The sequence below is a fragment of the Centroberyx affinis genome, unplaced genomic scaffold (assembly GCF_046629955.1).
Source record: "Centroberyx affinis isolate AG114_WGS23_722 - 3 ecotype Tasmania unplaced genomic scaffold, CSIRO-AGI_Caff_v1 ptg002872l_1, whole genome shotgun sequence".
Lineage (NCBI taxonomy): Eukaryota > Metazoa > Chordata > Actinopteri > Beryciformes > Berycidae > Centroberyx > Centroberyx affinis.
The window spans coordinates 29,466-55,859 of record NW_027281005.1 but is presented as its reverse complement, the minus strand read 5'-3'; the positions used below and the strand labels follow the sequence as shown (position 1 = coordinate 55,859).

The following is a 26,394-nucleotide window of genomic DNA, read 5'->3' as shown; positions in this document are numbered from 1 at the left end:
TTTACTTTAATTCAGTCTTGCAAACTGAGCTTTTAGAATCAGCAATTCTAAAATTCTTTGTAAAGTTTTTAGCAGAAAACCATGAAAGCCTGCTTAATCTACTTTTCCATCACTTTCCTTTAAGTTTAACAGCATCTGAGGTTTCAGGTTTGCCTGTTATAAACATTTATCTGTGTAGCCGACCAATAAAGCAGGACTTGAGTAGGAATGGTCACATTTGCCAGATGTCTGATGGATTTATATGACTCCAATTTAATGGCAGCTCACATAAATCTACACACTTGACTTTTATATTGACTGCACTTAATGGAGGTGACAGGACAGAATGTGCTGGAGCTTAAACCTAGCTAAACTTACCCACCTTTTTTTTGCATAAGACAGCTTAGGCACCTTGAGAACAGAAATTCAAAGTATAGCTACAGCATAGTAAATAACTGATTTAAGGTGTGTGAGGGTGTCTTTTAAAGGGAAAGAAAATAATGCTTCTCTGAAAATATAATTAATGTTAGGCTATTGACCACTAAATCTAAATAACCAGGGATAGTGGAGGGTAAACCCAGTTAAACTCAGTTTACTCACCGTTTAATTTGCAGAGTTACCCACCTTGGCTGATAATAGGCCTAGCCTACAGCCATGGCCAAAAGTTTTGAGAATGACACAAGTATTGGTTTTCACCAGGTTTGCTGCTTCAGTTTTTATGATGGCAGTTTGCATATACTCCAGAATGTTATGAAGAGTGATCAGATGAATTGCAATTAATTGCAAAGTCCCTCTTCGCCATGAAAATGAACTTAATCCCACAAAAAACATTTCCACTGCATTTCAGCCCTGCCACAAAAGGACCAGCTGACATCATGTCAGTGATTCTCTCGTTAACACAGGTGAGAATGTTGATTAGGACAAGGCTGGAGATCACTCTGTCATGCTGATTGAGTTAGAATAACAGACTGGAAGCTTTAAAAGGAGGGTGGTGCTTGAAATCATTGTTCTTCCTCTGTTAACCATGGTTACCTGCAAGGAAACACGTGCAGTCATCATTGCTTTGCACAAAAAGGGCTTCAGAGGCAAGGATATTGCTGCTAGTAAGATTGCACCTAAATCAACCATTTATCGGATCATCAAGAACTTCAAGGAGAGAGGTTCAATTGTTGTGAAGAAGGCTTCAGGGCGCCCAAGAAAGTCCAGCAAGCGCCAGGACCGTCTCCTAAAGTTGATTCAGCTGCGGGATCGGGGCACCACCAGTGCAGAGCTTGCTCAGGAATGGCAGCAGGCAGGTGTGAGTGCATCTGCACGCACAGTGAGGCGAAGACTTTTGGAGGATGGCCTGGTGTCAAGAAGGGCAGCAAAGAAGCCACTTCTCTCCAGGAAAAACATCAGGGACAGACTGATATTCTGCAAAAGGTACAGGGATTGGACTGCTGAGGACTGGGGTAAAGTCATTTTCTCTGATGAATCCCCTTTCCGATTGTTTGGGGCATCCGGAAAAAAGCTTGTCCGGAGAAGAAAAGGTGAGCGCTACCATCAGTCCTGTGTCATGCCAACAGTAAAGCATCCTGAGACCATTCATGTGTGGGGTTGCTTCTCAGCCAAGGGAGTGGGCTCACTCACAATTTTGCCTAAGAACACAGCCATGAATAAAGAATGGTACCAAAACATCCTCCGAGAGCAACTTCTCCCAACCATCCAAGAACAGTTTGGTGACGAACAATGCCTTTTCCAGCATGATGGAGCACCTTGCCATAAGGCAAAAGTGATAACTAAGTGGCTTGGGGAACAAAACATTGAAATTTTGGGTCCATGGCCAGGAAACTCCCCAGACCTTAATCCCATTGAGAACTTGTGGTCAATCCTCAAGAGGCGGGTGGACAAACAAAAACCCACAAATTCTGGCAAACTCCAAGCATTGATTATGCAAGAATGGGCTGCCATCAGTCAGGATGTGGCCCAGAAGTTGATTGACAGCATGCCAGGGCGAATTGCAGAGGTCTTGAAAAAGAAGGGTGAACACTGCAAATATTGACTCTTTGCATAAACTCAATGTAATTGTCAATAAAAGCCTTTGACACTTATGAAATGCTTGTAATTATACTTCAGTATACCATAGTAACATCTGACAAAAAGATCTAAAAACACTGAAGCAGCAAACCTGGTGAAAACCAATACTTGTGTCATTCTCAAAACTTTTGGCCATGGGTGTACATCTTTATGGCATGACACACATTCATATAGGCTATGCAACTTAATAAGTAGAATCAAACTGATGTAGGTTCTATAAGGACAATGTCTTTTAAGGAAAAGGCATAGATTACTGCTGTTATGAAAATATATGGATTTTTGTTCAGAGTGGTTGGTGTTTGCCTTAATGACCAAATGGATCCTGCCCCTTTTCAGTGTTAAGTGAAAATTAATATTTGTGTAAAATGATCACCTTTAACTAGTACATCCGACGCGAATAATTGCTATTTTTGCTTGTATTCATCTAGATTATTGTGCATTTATTTATATTGAGGTGTATTCTGGTGTGTTTTGAAGCTGCAGTGGGAAAAAACATCACTGGCCACACTTAGCCTAGCATTCCAGTACGCTATGTTGTGGCTTTGTAAAGCGAGGATAATGCAACATCCGCACCATAGTTGTTAGCAAAACAGTTTTTAATTCAGTGACGCCTTGAAATATGTGATAACTTCGTCATATGTAATTTATACTTAAAATGTTTCGTCCGTTTTAAGAACGTTTTGTTTCGCCATATGCGAGAAAAAATGGATCCGGATGTACGCTAATAGGAAAGCCCCGGAATATCGACAGGACGACCCGCTTTTCATTCCTCACCACACGCCTACATAACACTCTCTAGGCCGGGTTTAATTCGCTATATGTGAGCTAGTCTTGATAGTTATGCTAACGTTATGAGACTGAAGCTTTAAATATCGTGGAGGGGTAACGTTATGGCTTGTTGTGATTAACGTTAGCAGTTTACAGCAATGGTCCGGTTGCCACGGACATTTAGAGGCAAATCAGACAATAAACAATCGTCAAGAAGGAATTGGGGTAGTAGTAACCGAAAAACGATACGGAAAGGTTGTTTATCGTCTTGGATACAACTCCTCGTTCCTGCACAGACTGCGTTTAAGCGCAAATTCAGTATTGTGGCTAAAATGGCTTTCCGATACTAGGGGCGTACGGGGATCGCGGGTTTTTACGTTGGCTGACTGGAAAGCCGCCATTGGCCAGGATCCGGGCTGGAGCTCTGCGGTCAGCTACCACGGTCTGTAGTTTAAATACCCGTCAGGAACAAAACGGAGAGGGTGAGTACTGAGACAGTTTGGGTTTTTCAACTGTACATTGCAGGTGTTGGCCGAAATACACGTTTAAAGTGAAAGGTCAGTTGTTTTGGGTAAGGGATACAGTTTGCTTTGTGCGCTTTAGATAGGATACGTTGTTGTAGTTTACGTTAAGTTTAGACCACCGTATATGTAACATATAAGCTAGCGTTAGCTAGCTAAAATGCACGTAACGCAACCGGTAAACTTCTTTGTTGATTTACTGCGTTGGATTAACGCAGGCTAGGCTAGTATCTGGGGGAAACCTAATGCTATTGTTTCATTTGTTGTCATTACAAAATAGTTCCTCCAATACTGGACTCATGCAACTTTTGACCAAGCTAGCTTCTGTTTGCGTTTGTTTTACTTTTCAATATGTTTGGTAACGTTAGATGTGTTGATACTTCTGTTTGGTTGTAATAGTACATTTGACTAATATAAACTACGTTAATATACCATTACTTTAAATTGTCATTTCAAGTAATGGTACAAGTTATTACATATCTATGCTTCATTTGGTTTAGCCCTCAAATTCACTCAGTCAGGACTAAGAAATGTAAAGTTGTCTAATCTTGTTTGTTCGGGCTGTTGTTGTGATGGTGCCCCCCAACACAATCCATCATAGCTGCCCCCTTTAGCCGATGCTGTAGCGGTTGTGTAACCTGCTATTTTGTTAAGATTGTATCATTTTAACCGCAGATCAGTGGTCAGATGTTAAACTTTTACTCCACTGTGCCAACGGTGTTTAATCCGATCCAGTATCAGTTGTTAAGGAAACACAATGAGCGGAACTTCCTGGTGTGATCTAGAACTCATCTGTGCGGAGTCCATTGATTCGGTTGGTCAGAATCAGAGACCCTTTACTCCAATTGGCTGAAAGCCAGCAACATATCGTATGCTGCGTTCAAGTCCCAATGGGAGCAACCCTTCGATTTGATTGACTTTAAGGTTAAAAACTATTCGATTGCAGATGTGCTTGACGTTCAGACTCGTTTGCAAACGTCAACACGCCATTACGTGAGCTTAGAATTATAAGGTTCTGTCTGCCGTCAGGATAGTTCTGAGATATTGAGCTTCAAAGTTTTCATCATCCACTGAGTTAAATGGAGATGGGTCCTTTTGTTTTAGAAATTACAGACTCAAAAATCATTATTTTCAAAAAATAACACCACACATATGTCAACAGGCACTCATAGAATATGTTAATGCAACTAACTCAGTTCTGACAAAAAGGTCAGATAGAACCTTATAATACCAAGGTCACGGCTGCTATTGATCAGTTTTTTCACACCTCGGATCTACCATCATTCCCGTGTGACTTGAACGCAGCATTAATTTATCGCGGGAAAATGGAGCTTTGAGGCGTACATGTGCAGTAAGTGTTGTATTTGTCAGTGCATGTTTGGTATCGAATAGCCGACACGTGTCAACGGAAACTATAATTTTCTGTAACTTAGATGTAGGCCGTTTATACTCACATGTTATTATCAGGCTCTACTGCAAGGACACGAGTTACAGCTGAATAAAAGGGTCTGGGATGTAAATAAAGATAGTAGTTGGGTGGCAGTGATTCATGACTAGTGTTGATTTCAGTGCAGTGATGTCAGAGTTTTGGTGTCACACAGTCTAAATGCAATTACAAAAGCCTTTCTAGTCTGTCAAGAGGCAAACCTGGGAGTAACATTGTTGTAGATGCCCAGCTTAGCTTATAAATAGCCTACCTTTGTCCTGTGTGTTAAATGTTACCTGCATTTGATGGAAGGAATCATGATGAAACTTTTCAGGAATGTGATTTTTTAATTTTAACTTGTTTGTTTATGGCCTGATTGATCAATGGAACTGTGTGTATCTGTCTGTTTGTCTGTGTACACCTAAAAACATGCGTCCGTGCTGTCTGTGCAGGTCTAGCCCTGTGGGAGATGGCTGCAAATGTGGCTGTGAATGTAGCTCTGACTTCAGGGCAGGCGTATAACCGCTATGAGCTGCTGGCTTGGCTCAATGAATCTCTACAGACAGGCTTCACCAAGGTGGAGCAGGTATGCACAGGTAGGACAGTGTGTGTTTGTGTCTTTTTTTTTTTTTTATATGTGAATGAAACCTCGCTGAACAAATTTGTGTGTTTCTTCACCTGAGGGTTGGCCGAGCATGCATCCACATGTTAAAGGTGCTAAGTGTAGCATTTTAAACATCAGTGTGTAAACTTTATTGTGATACCTTGGTCTAATTACTGTAAACAAATGAGACCATGGTGGAGACGATTGGTAGCCTCTGTCTCTCATCAGCGGTGTTGTTAGTGTTAGTGTTTCTCAAAACTAAGACCACATTCCCCATAAACCCTGTTGCTTCCTGTAACAAAGAGGATCTGTGCCTCTTCTTCAATCAAAGATTTTCTCTCTGGCTTTACTGAAGAGAATCAACATGTTGGAAGTGACTTTTTCATCGTCCTTTCACCATCTGCAGTTGCCAGAAACTCTGAAAGTTTTACCTCCGCTTGCTCTGGAAGAATAACCCTAATGTCTCAAAATTAATGTAGTAATGATTTCTTGATGTTAAAATGCCACATGTAGCACCTTTGATATACTTATAAACGTTCACCACTGTGAGCTTGTCAGTACATCCTCAGGTTGCGGTGTGTTTCATTAGTCATTTGAACCTGCCCTCACTGACTTCCCCTTGGCACTTTGGGGAAAATCCCTGCTGCCACTTCCATCATTCTGATAACTCAAGTGAACTTTCTGAGGTCGACCCTTTGAGGGCAGAGGGAGTGAGTCAACAACGATCTAGACCTCAGGAGCGCATCTTGCCCAGAATTCATTGTGATAGTATGTAATTTCCTGTGCACGAGCCACCATGGTGGAATAAGTGACATATAAGTGTAAGTAAACAAACAATATTTAGAGGATTTAGACTTATTTTTGAAAATAACTCATCTGCAGTATTTTATTACCCATTGTTCTGTGTAATTTCTGTTATTAATTAATAGGCCTGCTTAAGTGTGTTCAGTTTCAAATATTCTGCTCCCCCTCAGACCCCGCCTCTGGCTCTAACCACACCCCTTTCTCTGACTAATGAAACGCAGCGTTTCATCAGTCAGAGACTTTAAAGGATAAGGCTGGTGTTTTTTAATGCAGTGCTTACCGTCAACAAATCCTATGAAAATAACAAAATCAGCAATGATTTTGTTTTGCCAACAAGTCTCGTCCATGTAGCCGGTGCCCAGTGAAGCCATGTCCCAGCAGCCATAGAGCTCCACTGTATTAAAAAAACGATTAAAAACCCGTCAGAGAGCCATGCTGCTGCTCTGGGTAGCATATTTCATCATCGCGATGCACCGGGCCGGCCGACCTTTTCCTCAAACAACTTAATAAGCCGGCTGTAAACACTTTGCGATCTCAGGAAAGTAGTTCCGTAGCACCGAAAATAGTCCCCGGTGTAATGAAGAATTTGTTCCCATTTGAATTTGATTTGGTAATAACTACAACAGCCTGACTTTTCGTGGTAACAGATAGCGATTTTAAAAATGTAAACTATGTCTTTGTGAGCTGTATTTCAAGGTCTTTAGCTTACAATTGGAGCCAATGACTTCCGGGTTGATGGCTAAAAACGGTACGTGCGAAGTCAGAAAGTAACGGGAGTTACTAAACAAACATAAATGAGCTTGATCCTTTACAAAAAAAGCTCCAGATGTTTATGATGTCCACAAGAACACACACACACACACACACACACAGCAGCAGTACTCACTCTGACCACGCCAGTCTTTCTGAATGCGGCCTGTAGTAGACTGTAGTTGTGAATGATGTCCACTGTGTCTAGGCTTTGGAAGCGGACCCTGGATAACTCCAGCGACCCGGGAAACAACCAGTCCATCAGCTGGCAGAACGCTGCACCTAACACACACACACACACACACACACAAGTAATTGGTACATGCACTTATGCACACAAGCCGACTTGTTCTTAAAGGATAAGGCTGGTGTTTTTCAATGCAGTGCTTACCGTCAACAAATCCTATGAAAATAACAAAATCAACAATGCGTTTGCTCTCCTCCCGTTACTTTCTGACTTCGCACGTACCGTCTTTAGCCATCAACCCGGAAGTCATTGGCTCCAATTGTAAGCTAAAGACCTTGAAATACAGCTCACAAAGACATAGTTTACATTTTTAAAATCGCTATCTGTTACCACGAAAAGTCAGGCTGTTGTAGTTATTACCAAATCAAATTCAAATGGGAACAAATTCTTCATTACACCGGGGACTATTTTCGGTGCTACGGAACTACTTTCCTGAGATCGCAAAGTGTTTACAGCCGGCTTATTAAGTTGTTTGAGGAAAAAGTCAGCCGGCCCGGTGCATCATGATGATGAAATCTGTTGCCCAGAGCAGCAGCATGGCTCTGTGACGGGTTTTTAATCGTTTTTTTAATACAATGGAGTTCTATGGCTGCTGGGACATGGCTTCATTGGGCACCGGCTACATGGACGAGACTTGTTGGCAAAACAAAATCATTGCTGATTTTGTTATTTTCATAGGATTTGTTGACGGTAAGCACTGCATTGAAAAACACCAGCCTTATCCTTTAAGAACAAGTCGGCTTGTGTGCATAAGTGCATGTACCAATTACTTGTGTGTGTGTGTGTGTGTGTTAGGTGCAGCGTTCTGCCAGCTGATGGACTGGTTGTTTCCCGGGTCGCTGGAGTTATCCAGGGTCCGCTTCCAAAGCCTAGACACAGTGGACATCATTCACAACTACAGTCTACTGCAGGCCGCATTCAGAAAGACTGGCGTGGTCAGAGTGAGTACTGCTGCTGTGTGTGTGTGTGTGTGTGTGTGTGTGTTCTTGTTGACATCATAAACATCTGGAGCTTTTTTTGTAAAGGATCAAGCTCATTTATGTTCATGTTTTTCTCACTCTCTTTTCATTTCTCTATCATTTTCCTGTCACCTCTCATTCTCTTCTTATCTCTCTCATTCTATCCCTGCTCCACCGGTCTCAGAATCAGAATCAGAAAGACTTTATTGATCCCCGAGGGGAAATTTCTTCCTCTCTTCATCTTCACCCTTCCTGTCTTCTGTCCTTCTCCTCTCTCCCTGTTCTTTTCTCCTCCCCTGTTAAATTATAGTATTGCCAAGGCCATTTCTTTATTTTCAAAAACAGCCTTCCCGATACGATTCAATTCCTGAAAGTGTCTTAACCTTTTTTTTGTGTTTTCTGATGTAATTCTACATTTAGGAAGTCTGTCTATTCACTTGAGACCTAATTCACATTTGTGTCATTCCAAAAGTTTGCTTAAAATTTGCTTGACAGTTGGACTTAAACTCCTCCCCTTTCCTCTCCTAGTATATCCCCATGGAAGCTATGATGAAGAGGAACCCCATCGTGTCTCTGACCTTCCTGCAGTGGTTTAAGCTGTTCTTTGACCAGAACAACAGCGGCAGGGAGTACCATGCCTTTGAAGCCAGAGGAGGACAGAGCTTGGTTCCTGCTACCTCAGGTGAGCTCTGCGGGAATGTTATCTGTGCAAATATTATTGTTTACTGCTGTAAATCGGGAGATGGCGTTTTCACAAGCAAGCTCTTCAGTGGAATAATCCAGTATCCTGAATAATATCTATTATTATTATTTACTTTATTTATTTATTTATTTATTTATTTATTTATTTATTTATTTATTTATTTATTTATTTATTATTTACAGTCCGATTAGCAACTTGAGACACGAGAATGGAGTTGGAGTTGAGAGACAACGTCTACGACCGGATTGTTTTTTAGGTCCAGACAACATTTCAGCTTATCTCTATTAACAGATATCTGCATATGAGACGTCGTCTCTCAACTCCAACTCCATTCTCACGTCTCAAGTTGCTAATCCGACTGTAAATAATGACTGGTGCACAGAAGAGGAAGTCTTGGCCCGGATGTCCGATGGCCATCGCCCCCAGAGTCTAATCGTCGTCACACCGATAGACGATGGGTTCCGAGATTGTGTGCCATCTGGCAGCCATTTGGGGTTTTGGTTTTTGTCCCACTGGTGGGTCCATCATTACAAATGCATGTTGCGCTGCCCAGTAGGGCTGCAACTAACGATTATTTTCATTGTCGATTAATCTGACGATTATTTTCGTGATTAATCAATTCGTTGTTTGGTCTATAAAATGTCCGAAAATGGTGAAAAATGTCGATCAGTGTTTCCCAAAGCCCAAGATGACGTCCTCAAATGTTTTGTTTTGTCCACAACCCAAAGATATTCAGTTTACTGTCATAGAGGAGTAAAGAAACCAGAAAATATTCACATTTAAGAAGCTGGAATCAGAGAATTTTGACAGATTTTTCTTAAAAAATTACTCAAACCGAGTAATCGATTATCAAAATAGTTGGCGATTAGTTGACAACTAACTAATTAATCAATTAATCGTTGCAGCTCTACTGCCCAGCTTTGTTCAAACCCACAGAACTTTGTTGTAAATTCTAGTCAAGATCCCAAGATTTCCAAAGATACCAGACATGTCATGCTGAAGTATAGGGAAAAGTGTATAAAATGATGCAAACAAATCTACATTATCATAACATTCACTTTTAGCTAAAAAGTCGCTATATTGATCTACACCAACGATTTGTGTCTTTTCAGATAGCTTGTAAAATGTATCTTTATCTATTATAAGTATAAGTTAATAGTCTGCAGAATGTACTAATTCTTCAATGAGTTTTCCAAGATGGTGTCAGTCATGGTTGCTCTGAGATTTCTAATACAATTGGCAAGCCTCTATATGGGAATATTTACGTGCATGTAAACATGCTCACTGTCTCGTTTTCTTCCCGGTTAAAGATGCTGATTCCTCCAAGAGGCCTCATCAGAAACTGGAGATCATTGTCAAGATGGATGGCAAAACAGAGGATCGGACGAGGAAAGAAAAAGAGAGGGAGCATTTGAATGGAAAAACAGAGGCGATCATGTTGATATCCGACGATGAGGACGACAGTGTGGTGGAGGTGATGATGGAGAAAGAGCTTGAGAAAACACCGGAGAAAACAGAGAGAATGCAGGAAAAGGAGAGAACGGGGACAGAAGAGCGCATGGAAACAGAAGAAGAAGAAGAGAAGAAGGAGGTGAAGAAAGATAGAACGGTGCTGGGTAAGGAAGCGAAAGGGAGTGGTTTCCACTGCAGTGAGACTTTGATGTGCTTCATCAGTAGATACTGGTCTGGAGACTCTAAACAGGTTTCAGCTTCCACCTCTCCCATCCTGAGTCCCAACCACCCCATGGACATCGCCTCGGCCTGCTCACACACACCTTACTGCCTCTACCTCTACATGGGTGTGGAGCTGGGTGGGGGGCAGAGCACTAGTGTCATTCTGGTTGGCTACTTTGACCAACACTCAGGGGCGAGGGTTGTGAGGCTGCTGGACACCTTACAGATGGGTGCGGACACAAACACAGATCCACAAACACCAAAGGAAACGGACAAAAACACACAGACAGCAGCTGCGGATTCACGCAGCCTGATTGAGACTCTGAAGAACTTCCGTCTTCCTCTGTCCAACCTTGCTGTGTTCTACTGCAATGCTCCGCACCCAGGGGCGAGCCGGGAGTTTGAGTCCCAGCTCCGGGCGTTCAGCCCTGGGATGGTGTCGCTGTGTGGCCTCCCTGGGCTGGCAGCGAGAGCCTGCCACGCCGGACTCAAGGCTTCCTTCAGCCTCGTGGTCGACCTGGTCAGGGACGTCCACCGACACTACTCCACCTGCTCCTCCACTAACGACAGTCTAAAGGAACTGTTTGCTAGCGCGGCGTCTTATGACTCTTCCCTCCCCGTCTCTGCCCAGTGTGTCTTCATCGTCCGCACCGTGCAGAAGATGGCCGGCAGCTGGAGGGATTTGGTGGAGTATTTCTGCTCCCTGGGGCAAGCGGAGGACGCCGGGCAGATCAGCGCCCGACTGATGGATCCCAAAGTCAGGCTGCACTTCCTGTTCCTGTCCCACACCCTGGAGCCCCTCTGCGCCTTCCAGGAGGTGCAGCAGCGGGGTTCATCGGACGTGGCCATGCAGTTCCAGCTGGCCTCCATGCTGGCCCACTCCTACACGTCGCGCCTCCTCCGGCCCTCCGCCACCGAGCGCTTCCTCCGCAGGCGGGACCCGACGCTCCTCCGCAACGACAGGGAGCTGCTCCCCGCGCAGGAGGTGACCGTTGGTGCTCGCGCCCGGGACTTCCTGCTGTCCACCTCCACCGCGGAGCTGGGGGAGCAGGAGAGGAGGGCCTTTCTGAAGGATGTGGTGGCTTTCTATAAAGCTGCACTCAAGAGTTTAGCGGAGAGTATTCCAGATCAGCTAGGAGACCTGGCACTGAGGAATATTGCCATCCTGCTGAAAGCATCTGGGAATAAAGATGTAAGAGAAATATTTCTGTTCTGCTGAGTCAGCCTTAATGCTGCCAGGAGCGTACGTTTTCCCTTTATTGGAGCTGATTGTTGGTTTTATTTTATTTATTTATTTTTATTTATTCAGTTTATTTCTCAGGGACAGTGCATATTACTGTAAATATGCCAGAATTAGCCAGGAGGCTAGTTTTCATCTGTAGTCCCTGGCCAGGTGTGAAGTTGGCAGCCTAAATCAAAAACAAGTTTAAAACAAAAATCATGTAGTAAGTCATATCAATTACAGTAAAAGTAGAACACAGACGGACATAAGCAGAACACAGACATGGGCAGCAATAAAAGCAGAGTAAATTATGGTTCAACAAAGCAGAAACAAACAATTTCAGGACAACTTAAGTTACAGAGCAGCTTCGCAAAAACAGACATAAACAAAGACAGATATGAGCAACAGGACAACAGTAGCACTAAAGCTGCACTAGGCAAGATTTCAGATTGCTCTCTCATCTCTTTGGCTTCCTTTGATATAAAGCATCACAGACCGGCCGGGTTGGGAATCATGAGCGTGCTGTGTGACGTTTACTGACGTCACATTACAGGATTTTGGGGTTTTGAAGTACAAAGTTTTCATACAGTTACCACTCACTAATTAGAGATGCCAATGTGCGAAGTGGCCTAGTGCAGTTTTAATAGGTTTGTTTTGTTCTTCTCTACAAAATAACACCTTGGGCGTAGTAACTTTCCTCAAAATGGATGTGTAGACCACAGTTTATGATGTTATGGTTCACTTAGTCTAATCTCTATCCTCCCACTTGTGGTGGTATGTGTGTTTTCCCTGCAGGCTCAGTGTTCAGATCGGGTGCTGTCAGAGCTGGGTGCTCAGCTGGGTCTGTGTAGCCCGGGGTCTAAAGAAACGCGACGACTGACAGATGAGTACTCGGACTACCTTGACACAATAGAGGAGACGGAAGAGAAGAGAGGAGCAGGAGCACAGAATTGCTGGGCGAAGGTAAACAGACACAGCGCAGCCTAAAGGTTAGAGACGCAGGCGGGTAACTGTCTGGTCGCTGGTTTGAATCCCTGGGTTGACTGCTGCTTGTAGTGGGTTGAATGTAGTGGGCCTGTTTCATGCTACACATTCGACCGGATTATTGTAGTATCAGGAATGTGCTCACCCGAAAACAAATTTGAAATGACCAGTGAATTTGATAAAGTGTGGTATTTTGAATTTGCTTTGGTCAGGGTGTCTTTTATTGATAAAATGCATTGATTTACCTAAATTCAAGGCCTTAAAAGGTAGTAAATACCATTTTAAAAAGTAAAACTTTATTTTATATAGCGACTTTAAAACACACAAGTGCTTCACAAGAGGATAAAATAAAGAAGAAGAGATGGAAGATAGAAAAACAACTTTAAGAGAAGACAAACCCTTAAAATCAATCTTAAAATAAGACAATCATACACACATACTGTATATAAAGAAAAGCGACTGGTGAATGCCAAATCAAATATCATTGTAAGGAATGCGTTTCTACTGTCTGTACAGATGCTGCATGGAATGGAACAGGACTCTATTCTGCGTAGACTGTTCCTCATGCTGCTGGCCCTGCCCACCTCTCTGCACAGGACACCGGTGTTTGCTAAGGTCAGTATTTAAAGCTAAACCTGTTCATGAAGCTAACTTACTAACTGATTCAGGATTTTTGTGGCCCAGTGAAACAATTCACAACAGTTCACTTTTTAAATGACAATACATTGAATCTATATGTTTGCCTTGCCTTGCCTTGACCAACTTCTGTCTGTGTCACTGCCTGCATGCATTAATGTAGTGTAGTTTAGTGCAGTGATTCTCAATCTTTTTCATATCAAGGACCCCCCATTTGATGAGATTTTGTCTCTCAAACCCAAATCTGAGAATATATGATATATATATATATATGATGTTTTCCAGAATTCCATGACTATCTGTGTTGTAGGTAGAGAGATAACAGTGAAACTTTGACCAAAACAGTCATTCTTCTACATTCTCTAATTGCGTCTTGTAAATGAAATAATGGTGAAGTTTAACAATTCATCAATTTGCTGGGGACCCCCTGGAACCCATTCAAGGACCCCTGGTGGTCCCCGGACCCCACGTTGAGAACCACTGGTTTAGTGTGTATGTGTGTGTGTTGTATCCATAAACAACAACATATGCACCAAGTAGGAACCAACATTTTTTTTGTGGTTGCATCTGTATAGTTTGTGTCCCCCTGTTTACTTTTGATGTCGACATAAAGAAGTGTGTGTGTCTGTCTGTGTGTGTGTGTGTGTTTGCTCCCGTCTCCAGGTGTTCCCCGGCAGCACCGCCGCTCTTCCTGACAGGAAGGAAAGCCCCAAAGCCCCAGCCAAACAGGAAACGGGCAGGAGGGCAGGTAGACCCCGCCCCTCCATAAAGAAAAGGCCTGGCAGAGCGGGTTATGACCAGGGTAAGAACGAAGAGGAGGAGGGTGAGGACAGCTGGACGGAGGACAGTGACGACTGGGGGGCTGAACCGGTTCGACCGACCGCGTCCAGAAAGCGTAGAGACATGGAGGACTCGGACTACACAGACCACTCCTCCGGTAACACAGACACCCGTTATGATAAGATTCAGATTCTAAAACGCTTTTTCAATCCCTTTCTTTGTCAGAATAAAAGCACATTTCATTATGTGACAGAGTATGATTTTGATAGTTGTTTCTTGATATGTTTCTGCACCAAGACAATTTCCTGTACATTTATTGTCCTCGGCTGATTACGTAAACCTGATTGTGATGCAAACAGTAAATGATACAGATGATGTTGAGTGATGTGACAATGCGTGTTTTTTATTTTTGTCAGATGTGGTTGACGTCACAGAAGACGACAAAGTATCCGAGACCATCAGTCCGAAAACAACTACAAGTGAGAAAAGACTTTGTACATGAATTAATAATGATTTAGGATTAAAAACACTGTAAAGTCATTGGTTTATAATCACTGTTGTTTTAAGATGATCTTTTTTTGTAGCTCCTGTAGCTCCACAGGCACAGTTTATACTGATTGATGACAGCGATGATGACATGGTCCAGACATCGATGACACACAACGGAGCAGCACCGCAGGTAAAAGATTTACAAAACCCTCAAAAGTTGATATTCAGTGTAGTATGTTCTTGACTTCCTTCTTATTCAGCTTCCTAAGAATAAACTCCATAAATGTGATTCTTGAAAGCAAAGTTCTCAAATGTGTTCTTAAATTCTTTCATAACTTTAAGATAACCTTCCACTTGTCTTTTAAATTAATGAATTTAAAAACATACCTTATTAGCTTAACATTTTATTTTTAAGCTTCGCTAGTTGGCTGTTAGCCTGCAGAGGTCGGTTAGTAAAGGTTTGCATCAGTTGATAACATTTATATGGTTAATGTTTTTTTTCATCAGTGGTTTCTTGAGTGAATTTAAATTTTCAAAAAACAAAGATTATATTGCTGTAGCTAGTAGACAGAGTGTATTATGTCATCGAGCATGCTTATTTAAATTACTGATAACTAATTTCTGGTCCTTTTATGCTTTTTTACACTGCAGTTGCTATGTAGACCCTATTGTATAAGTTCCTTAGTAAGACACCAATAGATAAGACTAATTTTAAGAATATATTGGGGAATTGGACCAGCAAGCTTTATTAAGAACTTTCTAAAAACTCTTAAGATCTATCTTAAGAGCACTATTGTGAATCTGGCCTCAGTTAACAATGAAAATAGGTTTTTGGTAGAGAACTTTGCATAACATTTAGCCTTTCTTACTGTCTCTGTCTCTCTCCTTCTGTCAATGTGTGTGTACACGTGTCTATGTGTGTATTTGTTGTGTGTGTGTGTGTGTGTGTGTGTGTGCGCGCGCCACCTAGAACCTCAAAGTTGAGGTTGACACTCTCATGTCTACATCAACCCCTGAGACGAAGCCTGTGAAGCCTTCCTCTTATGAGGTAAACACCCTTGACAGCTTATGCAATTGTAAATTCAGTTCAATGGAAAAAGCCTCATTGGCAGTAAGATCACTCTTTTTATTTTATTATTATTTTTTTTTAACCTTTTAACAATGCTACAACAGTCTTTTTTTCACGGATACAGCACTACTGAAGCCAAATGTTAGAAGTACCCATAGATAAGCTTTGTTTAGTTTATTTGTACAATTCAGTTACAGGTCAAAACAAGGCAACATATTTGCTACTAATTGGCCCAGAGTGGGACGACAAGTTTATTGTTGTCTCGTTTCTCCAACAGCAGCCCTATACAGTGTAAGAAACTGCCAGTATCTGCCCTCTAACAACTGTTGGGTCTCTATATGTGTGTGTGCAGGACGGCTGTGGTCATGGGAAAGGGGAGCTGGTCTGGGGCCAGGTGGATGGCTTCTCCTCCTGGCCGGGTATCGTCATACCCTGGAAGGCCAAAGTTCCAGCTCCAGGCATCAGGATGGTGGAGTGGTACGGAGAGGGAATGTGCTCTCAGGTGAGCTGGAGGAGAGATGGATGGATGACAGAAGGATGGATGGATGATATAGAGATGGGATGGAGGGAAAAAGCTGCGACTTGTGCCTATTGAATGACTGTCATATACATAATCACAGTAAATCAGGCGTTATTGCTGTATTGTCACATTCTCCACTGCTGTATTGTCGTATCTGATTCCAGATCAGCACCCAGAGTGTCTATAGTCGGCTAATGTTGTCACACTTTTCTCCACTGTATTATTGGGTCTGATTGCAGATCAATACACAGGCTCTCCGACCGTTCGCTGCCTTCGCCCAGTGTTTCTGTGCCAACTCCTTCGCCATCCTCGCCACCTACCGAGAAGCCATCCTCAAGTCGCTGTGGGTGTGTGTGTGACATTTTCTGACATGCGTAGAGAAGACTTAGGACCATGGATCACATCCCACCAGAACCTTCTCCCCTCTCAGCCTTTCTGCTCTCTCATTGAAGAAAAAAAGCTGAAAACATTAGTATGATTGTGTCTTCCATCTGACTTGAAACGTGCGTGCATGTGTTTTTCCTTGCATGTGTGTTGCGTTTATATGTGCTTGCTTATATGTGTGTGTGTGTGTGTGTGTGTGTGTGTGTGTCAGGTGGCAGCTATGCGCTGTAAGAAGCAGTTTGTGCGTGGCGAGGACAAAGAGGAGCTGCTGAGGCTGATGTTGGACTGGGCCTTCGGAGGCTTCCAGCCCTTAGGACCGGACGGATTCAAACCACCAGCAGCCAAAAACGGTACAAACACCTGATAGAGCATATTTTTCTGACCAATGTGTATTGATTATTTTGGTCGGTAAAAACTATTATTGGCAGGTAGAATTTTTCAGTTTACCAGCCTGCTACTGGTGAGCACGCACTTCATGTCCATGATCCTACGAATGGTTTCCTCTGCAAGAACACAACCAATTACAGACTAATGTTTGACTAATAATTAAATGATAAATAATAAATAAAAGTTGCACACATTCAGTGTGAATGGATAAGAAATAAGAGCCACACAGAAAAAATATGTATGTGTTGGCAACTGTTGTATAAAAGCCATAAAAACCTAAAAAAAAAGATGAGAGCTAGGTAGAAGAATATGCATTCTGTATTCTTGTATTAACAAGGCAGGAGAAGATCCAACGGTCACAATTCTGATTTATCTTCTGCCCAGGTGTTTCCAAAGCAAACAAGAGGCCAAAGATGAAGAAACGGCTCTTCCTGAAAGCCACTTCCCCTCCTGACTCCTCCAACTCCTCCACCCCCACAAGCAGCAAGAAGGACAACGCCAGTTTGGGGCTGAAAGACATGTCTGTCTCTTTGAACAAACTGTCTTTTAACCACTCGGACAAATCCTCCCCTACAGGAGGAAAAGGAGGCGGAGGAGAAGGAAGAAAGGGAGAGCAAACCTTGTGGGAAGAAGGGAGCGGGTTTGTGGGAAAAGGCACCAAGGGAGGGAAAAAAGAAAAGGGATCCAGAGGAGGATGGGGAGGAGAGAGGGGGAAAGGAGGGATGGGAGGATGGGAGGCGGAGAAGGACGACTCGGGAGGAGAGTGGGAGAAGGCAAAAGTGGGATGGGGAGGAGGAGGAAAAGGAGGGAGGGGCAGGGGAGGGTGGAGAGGGGGGAGGGGTCAGAGGAAGAAAAATGGTCTTCTTCGTGCATTTGATGATGATCAATCCCCGGACTTCGTGCCGTACAAGAAGAAGGCCTACACCAAAGTCTACAACAAGGTGAAGGAGACCACCTGTGTCTACAAACAGCCGGACCAGAAACACAGAGGTACTAAACTAAATTTTACAACCTTAAATCACTAAATTATACACCGTGTTATGAAGAATTTTTTGTTGTGGGGATTAAACCTGTGATATTCGGGTCAGCTGCTCAAACCACCAGGCTATGCTGCCAACCCTGGTTTAGTGCAAACTAGACTATGCCAGAAAAACTAAACTATGCTAAATGACAATTCAGAGTGAATTGTGATTAGTAGTCAATAAAGAGGTCCTGTCTGATCCATACAGCGTTCAGCCATTATTAGCCAAACATTAGTCTCTAAATGTTTGTTTTCTTGCAGAGGAAACCATTCGTAGCATCATGGACAACAAACTGGATATTGAAGGTGAGTGTTGTTGTATGTGTGTTTTCAATAATCAGAATGTTGACAGATGGCATTTTATGTCATATTTGTTGACATTTTGGCATATTTATTATTTATTGATTGCCTTACAATTGCATTTTTCCTATGCGTGTAACCATGTTTACTCTCTCATTCCATCCATCCCTCGCTCACTCTCGCCCTCCTCCTTTTTCCGTCTCTGTATCATGTCCCATCCTGCAGCTTTCTGCCTGTGTTGCGGAATCGAAGACATTGAGATATCCCACCCTCTGTTTGAAGGCAGCCTCTGCTTGAAGTGTAAAGTAAGGAGCTATCAACTTTAACCAACAGTAAAGGCTTCTGTTTGCACTGGGAATGTGTCTAGAAACGCTGAACTAAAGTGTTGAGCTCATAGCTGTATTCCCTGTCTGCCTGCCTGTAACACTGCATCTGTCCCTGTAGGATAATTTCACAGAGACGTTGTATCGTTATGATGAAGATGGATACCAGTCCTACTGCACCATCTGCTGCTATGGGCTGCAGGTCATACTGTGTGGGAACGATAGCTGCTGCAGGTTGGTCTGACTGTCTCTGTCTGTGTCTGTGTGTGTTGTGATGGCCTTGAAGTTACAGTGCAGGACAATGACAACTGTGGCTGTGTTCACACTGCAACTGAAAGTGTCCCAGTTCCGATTTTTTTTTTTTTTTTTTTTTTTTCTAATCGGGTGTGAACAGCAAAAAGCTGCATGGAGTTGCATGGACCGCATGGAGATGTGGTTCAAAAACAGATCCCGAGGCATGCAGCACATACTGAAACTTTCGAAATTTGTTTGGAAACCCCCCCCCCCAAATGTGACATCTTTTGTTATTGTTATTCCGCGCACACGTGTCTTTGCAACTTCGCTGTCAGTCGATATTTGTTGCATCCGAAAATAGTCATATATGAACTATGAACAGTCATCTAAAAAAATCTGATATGAATAGCAATTCGAAATTGAGAATCGTCTGCAGTGTGATTGTCGCCCATCTCTTTGCTTTTGTCTGCCTATTTCTTTCTATTCCTTTGTTCAAATGAAATAAAAGATTAATTGATCTCTCTTCTCTTTTATCCCATTAATCTCCTCTCCTCTCCTCTCCTCTCCTCTCCTCTCCTGCAGATCTTACTGTCAGGACTGCCTGAACATCCTTGTCGGTCCGGGGACGTTTGATTCGTTGAAGGAGATGGACCCGTGGATCTGCTACCTGTGTCAGCCCCACAGACCCCACTTTGCTCTGGTGCCCAGGGAAGACTGGAGCATACGAGTTCAGGAGCTGTTCGCCAACAACAGTGCCATGGAGTTTGTGAGTGATTAACAGAGCGTAACCTTGGAGTGTAAACACACTCCATAAACTGTGTGTATTATGATGATTATATGTCAGCATCTTTTCTGTACTTATGTGCACCAACTCATTCCCGGCAGGGACGCTTCCACAAAATTCGACTCTTAGTCTTTTTTCATCAGATCTGCTTTACTAAACACAATTAGACTTCATGTCCTATTTATAAAAAAATAAATTCCTGGTGTGCTTTTTCTTATTGTGCCCATTTATATTTTCAGAACTCTCAGTAGGCTAGTTTTGAAAGCTTTGTTCATTTTGGTTTTTAAATTCTTAAATTCAATCTTAAATTCAATTCCACGTAGCATTAAAAATAGCTTAAATTTGGCTTGCAGATGCACTGTAATATTTAGAAATGCACCTTGTGGTTAAACCGATTCTTTTGGCCTTTGTAGGAGCCACATCGTGTTTACCCGTCCATCCCTGCCAACCTGCGCAGACCCATACGAGTTCTCTCGCTGTTCGATGGCATCGCAACAGGTCAGTAAATAGACATGACTTTCTAATCCCATAAATGGAAATCTGATAACCAGATGGTCTGATTCTACTGTTCTGGTTCTACTTTTCTGATTCTACTATTATATGTATGTATTTTTTGTGATTTTGTATTCTGCAATATGTCTGTGTACATTATCATTGTGTGTGTGTGTGTGTGTGTGTCTGTCTAGGCTACCTGGTGCTGAAGGATCTGGGTTTCAAAGTGGAGAAGTACATCGCCTCCGAGATCTGTGAGGATTCAATCGCCGTGGCAACCATCAACCACGAGGGGAAGATTGTCCAGGTCGACGACGTCAGGTCCATCACCAAGGAGCATGTACGTTCACACACGGCTTGTTTTTCTGTCTTCAAATGTTTAACATGCTTACACACAGTTACGCAACGTTAATATCCTTCCTCCTTCCTACCTTGTTCCTCCACTGACCTCTGACCCCGACTGGTGAAATGGATATATTTATATATCTTAGAGCCATATGCAAAGAAACAAATTCCTAATTACAATAAATTGGCAATTGAGGTGCTGTAAAATTCTATTCAAAATATTTGCTTTCACTTGATGCCTCATCTCTGGTTGTTTGAATCATTTAGAGATTGAAAATGGCATAACTGAAAGCACCCCGCTTTATGTTTTTTGTTTGACTGTTTAAAATGTTTCAGTTTTTAGAAGCATATTTTCTTCTTGCCACTGACAAACTCCAAGGTGACTGAGATGACAGTTAGCTCAATACTAGATCAAACCAACCCCTCCTCTCTAATGCAACGCAGATCGAGGAGTGGGGTCCGTTTGATTTGCTGATCGGTGGCAGCCCCTGTAATGACCTCTCCATCGTCAACCCAATGAGAAAGGGCCTCTATGGTACGTAATTGTGTCGCATGCGTGTGAGCATTGTTATAATGCTGTATTTACAGTGTGTGCATAATTTTAGTAGGCAATTGCCAGTATAAATGTTGAATTCCAGACAATTAAAGCCATCCAGTGTGTATTTTCTGGGAGGAAAAGAATCATTGTTTCGCCTTTGCTTAAAAGATGCTATGTGTAGCATTTTAAGATCAATAAATCATTGCCACATTGTTTTGAGACAGTGTTGTAAACAAATGAGACCGTTGTCCACAATATTGGCGCCCTCTACTGGCCTCTACAATACATTTTACATTGTGTGCCATTGAATTTGGTGGGAAATCTGCACAGACGGAGCAAGCGGCAACCTCTTCTTTGCGACCGGAAACAGCAGGGCTTATGGGAAATGTGGTCTTAATTTTGAGAAACATCAGCACTCAGAATACCGCTGGTGCCGCTACCGATAAATTGATGCTTAAAACTGCTGCACATAGTGGATTTTAATCGTCTATACCCCTGACTGAAAAAGGTCCTTGTTCCCTGCTGTAATTCCCTCCTCCCCCCAACAGAGGGCACTGGCAGGCTGTTCTTTGAGTACTACCGCATCCTCCACCTGATGAAGCCCAAAGAGGAAGACCCCAGGCCGTTCTTCTGGCTGTTTGAGAACGTTGTCTTCATGAACACACACGACAAAGTCAACATCTGCCGCTTCCTCGAGGTGAGAGCTCATTCAGATCTGTTTGCTTCTGTTCTGGTCTCTTCTGTTAACTTGTTGGGGTGGCTCTTATTGCCTAAAGCCCTCCCTCTTCCTCTTTTCTCCTCTTCTCTCCCTCTCCTCCTCTCTCTCCTCCTCTCTTCTCTTCCTCTCATCTCTTCCTCTCTCCTCTCCTCCTCTCTTCTTCCTCATCCCCCTCTTCTTCTCTTCTTCCTCTTCCCCTCCTCCCCTTTCCTCTTCCTATCCTCTGCTCTTCCTCTTCTCCCCTCCCCATCATACTGCTGAATGATTGTCTGAGAGCTAACCCTTGGTGCTATCTGATTGGTTGGCAGTGCAACCCAGTGCTGGTGGATGCGGTCAAAGTTAGCCCCGCCCACAGAGCCCGTTACTTCTGGGGCAACATCCCAGGGATGAACAGGTAAGAAGTCATATGAATCATGAATTTTGAGGGCATATAAAATATATTATATTTCAAACCTTTTTGCTAAATTATCCCAAAGTTGGTTTCAGTCTATACTGTTTCCTAAAGTAATGGATTGACCGTGTACTCTGTAATGTTTTTAACTGGTTGTGTGTGTGATTTTATGTTAATTTGGCTGTGTGTGTTTCCCCTCAGGCCCATTACAGCCTCCCAGAATGACAAGCTGAACCTGCAGGAGTGTTTAGAGATCGGCAGAGAAGCCAGGGTGAGGGACTGAACCTGCTGGGTCAAGTTCATTCATTCCAGCCTTTCCCTGTTTTGATTTCACACTTTCTTACCTTGCATTTAGGGCTAGGCGATATGGACAAAATCAAATATCACAATATTTTTGACCAAATACCTCGATATCGATATTGCGACAATATTGTAGGGATGACTATTGGTGCTTTCACAAAATATTTACACAATGAGATTTTTGATAAATAATCATCAGTAATGTGGATATAATGACTAAGTGGGTAAAGGCAAATAATAGAACAGCTAGAACAGTCTGGTAAGTTCAGAAAATTACATCACTTTACTGTAATGCAGCCTTTAAAACCAGGAAAAGACAACACTTATGCCATATCACAATATTACGATATCCAAAATCTAAGACGATATCTAGTCTCATATCACGATATCGATATAATATTGATATATTGCCCAGCCCTACTTGCATTGAAACTATTATTTTTCCTATTATGTGTAGATATGTCTTGTCAACAAAATACGTGTGCATGTGTGTTTTGTGTTTGTGTATGCGCTTCCGTTTGCATGCGTGTATTTGAATATTTCTTTTCAAAATATTGTGTATCTTTTCTGAATTACGTTACCTACAACCCTTCCCTAATTTGTTGTTCATTTTTTGCTGTCAAGGTGTCACTGTTTTCATATCTCATTTAAAAAACGATCTATTCCTATGTTGTTTGTGCTCCAGTTCAACAAGGTGAGGACGATCACCACCAACCCAAACTCTCTGAAGCAGGGGAAACACGTCGCTCTGCTGCCCGTCCTGCAGAACGGCAAGGAGGACATCCTGTGGATCACTGAACTGGAGAAGTAGGCATCACTCTCCTTGCATTTTAAGAGTGTATAGACTCTCAGTTTCTAAAATAAAAAAAAGAGAGAGAAAACAAACACAAGTAACCATTATCCTCTCGTGTTCCTGTCTTCAAGTATTGAACAGATGGTTGTTGTTGTTATAACAAGGTTACAAAGTGCTGTACATGAATTAAACAGGTGAATACATAAAGCCAGAGTAGAAGTAGCTCGAGATTTAATGTAACAAAATAAAATAAAAATAAAAAAATAGAAGTTAAAAGCAATTACATAACAATATGGATTTGTTTACGACTACATATTGTAGCTGGATGAGAGATGATCCATGAGTGCTTTTAACTGCAATATATGAACTCGTACCTTTTATAATTTGAATGGTGTCACTCCGCCTTGTTGTGAAGCAAGCAAGGATGTTTATTGCTAAGCAACGGGGAACTAATTTACTGATTAACTAATTTAATAAACTAATTTTTTGTTGGTGGAGAGCCAAGATAAAATGTTAAAATCAAAACCCAAAGCTTGTATCGTAGTTTAATATTTGATACTATTGTAAAGGTGTTGTAAATGTTGCATAAAAGCAGTATCATACCAGAGAGAATGTTTTATCATGGTTATTATAGTAATAATAACAAACTTTATTTGTGTAGCACCTTTCTGAACAGTGTTACAAAGTGATTCATAAAACAAGTACAAAATGCAGCAGTAAAACAGAATAAAATAACACAAAGAAGGACCACAAAACCATAATAAAAGAAGTAAAATATAAGGAAAAGATATAAAAGAGGGCATAAAATCATCAGTAAGATCAGCAAACTCTTGCCATATAACCATGATACAGCACTTCCTCCGGTATGCTACCGCTTAAATTGAACACACCGGGCTTCAGCTGACCCTTAACCTTCTCCCCTCTGCCGGCGCCTTCACCAGAATCTTCGGTTTCCCCAAACACTACACCGACGTGCGGAACATGAACCGGCAGCAGAGGCAGAAGGTGCTGGGGAAGTCCTGGAGCGTGCCGGTCATCCGCCACCTCTTCGCTCCCTTGAAGGACTATTTTGCCTGTGAAGAGCTGCCTCCCATCACCTCCTCCAGCAACTCCACCTCCTCCTCCAGCAACTCCACCTCCTCCTCCAGCACCTCCCCCTCCCGCTCCCCCTCCCCCACGCCCTCTGCCTGTCTAGAGCTCCAGCCATTGGAATAGGGGAGGTTGGTGTTGCTTTGGTGTGTGTGTGTGTGTGTGTGTGTGTGTGTGTGTGTGTGTGTGTGTGTGTGTGTGTGTGTGTGTGTGTGTGTGTGTGTGTGTGTGTGGAGGAGGGGTGTTTTCAAAAGAAAGATATCCACAGATTCTTCCACTCCAAGCTGTGAATGCACTATTTCACTCCTATTTCTTTTCCTCCTTCTCCCCTCCTCTACCTTTTTTGTTCTTTGTTCTTTTTTCCCCCCTTCCATCGCTTTTGCGTCCGTCTTCCTCTTCCCTCCATGGCTGAAGGAGTCAGATTTTTACTGGCCCATAGCACAAAATGACCATAATATATCAGTGGAGGATTGATTTCTGGCTTTCAAAACTCACTTTCCGCGCTCCGACTCTGTTTTGAAATGAAACCCCCTCCCCTCTCTTTTTTTCTACTGCTTCATGATGGAGGGCGGTGCTATGAGCTTTGATTTGATTTGATTTGATTTATTTGACATATATATATATATATATAAAATGTCACACACTGCAACAAATACATATTCTACGAGCTACGAGGTTGATAAACTTCAAAGATTACTTAATGCCTCTTTAAGACTCGTTTTAGACTCTCAGACTAAGCCCTCGTACATTTGAATGATGTAATATCAAATTCGGCAGATTTCCCAAACCCTAACCCAATTTAACATTAACTTCTGTCTCATATCCTGACAAGAACCGTGTATTATACCTAATGCATGCTTCTACAAATTGTGTATATAATTGTTTTGTTTTTTTTAATCGATAATTTCTTTATGAATAGATTAAATAATTTTGACATGTTGAATGTTTGAAAATAGAGCAAAGGCTTGAGTTTGTAATATACTACCTCAGTATTTTAATTGAGGTACTTTTCTGATGCATAAATGGCCTTTTTAATTGAATGGGGTTGGGAACTGAATCGTTGTTGAAAAGAATATCTTAGCTCAATTTCTCAGTCTTGGTCTGGGTGAAGGCCACGGATACCAAGATGATGAGTACTGGCACGTTGTTTTATTATGATGCTGGAATCATATTTATTTCCTGGAGAATTTTTTTTTTTTTTTTAGAAGGTTATAGTCTGTACAGAGATTGCTTTTTCCTCAATATTTTCTGCCTCATAGCCACATAGCCACATTTCCAAAAATGCAAATTCAGTATCATACCTGTACGAGGGCCAGAAGAAAAAAGTATCAGTGCCTTCACCTGGATTTTAGGCATTGAGCTTTAGCCCTTCTTCCTCTATTTCCTTCCATCCCTCCTTCCATCCTTTTGCCTTTTCATACCTTTCTCTATTTTTTTTCTCTCAGCTCAGGGAACTGGAATATAATGTACTGTAACCACTCTTACGTCTATTTAGGAAGAATCACATTTGAAATTTGAATTGTAATATTATGTTTGATATTGTTTTAGTGATAGTTTTTTTTTATTGAGGTGCGTGCAGGTGGGTGTGCACTGACACTTTTACACCAACAAAACTGTGACGGACATGAAGACTCTCAAAGACTTTTGTGTCTTCTTGGTGCTAAACGATAACAAAGCCATACTGGTTCCTGTTACATGCTGTCTAATTATCTGTTAAATCATGAGGTGTTACATAGAAAAACTGAATACTGTGACAAAAATGGAGATGGGACACTGGTTTTGTCTCCATTTGCGATGGTTTATTCTTCCACAAAACATTTTATACCTATTTTGGGGGAAGGCATTACATTAAATTCATCATTCGTTATCTTCAAAATACAGATCCAGTCTAGTTTTGTCAACAAAGGACAAGTTAGTTGCTTCCTCTTCAAAAGTACCATTATTAATTTTAATTCTCTAATTGTAATTTCAATTATTTTGTAAGAGGAGCTATAACTTTTTTTAATCTTAGATAACTAAATTTGTAGCAAAACTCTTCATATTCACTCAGTGTCAGATTCTTTGTCACGATAGCATCACCTGTG

The 26,394-nt window shown here is 42.1% G+C and overlaps 1 protein-coding gene across 1 annotated transcript; it reads left to right on the top strand.

Annotated features, from left to right (window-relative positions):
* The first annotated feature begins 1,003 nt into the window (after nucleotides 1-1,003).
* LOC139658341 (uncharacterized) lies at nucleotides 1,004-24,436 on the top strand. The gene is made up of 26 exons (XM_071536447.1): nucleotides 1,004-1,274; nucleotides 5,223-5,366; nucleotides 7,971-8,116; nucleotides 8,663-8,816; nucleotides 10,148-11,703; nucleotides 12,529-12,696; nucleotides 13,234-13,332; nucleotides 14,017-14,290; nucleotides 14,550-14,612; nucleotides 14,718-14,812; nucleotides 16,044-16,193; nucleotides 16,451-16,558; nucleotides 16,807-16,945; nucleotides 17,367-17,972; nucleotides 18,265-18,309; nucleotides 18,529-18,608; nucleotides 18,748-18,860; nucleotides 19,443-19,626; nucleotides 20,058-20,142; nucleotides 20,331-20,476; nucleotides 20,926-21,016; nucleotides 21,568-21,716; nucleotides 22,046-22,131; nucleotides 22,330-22,399; nucleotides 23,114-23,235; nucleotides 24,163-24,436. Exons 1-26 carry the CDS (start codon nucleotides 1,004-1,006, stop codon nucleotides 24,434-24,436), a joined length of 5,418 nt encoding a protein of 1,805 aa, XP_071392548.1.
* Nucleotides 24,437-26,394: the final 1,958 nt, after the last annotated feature.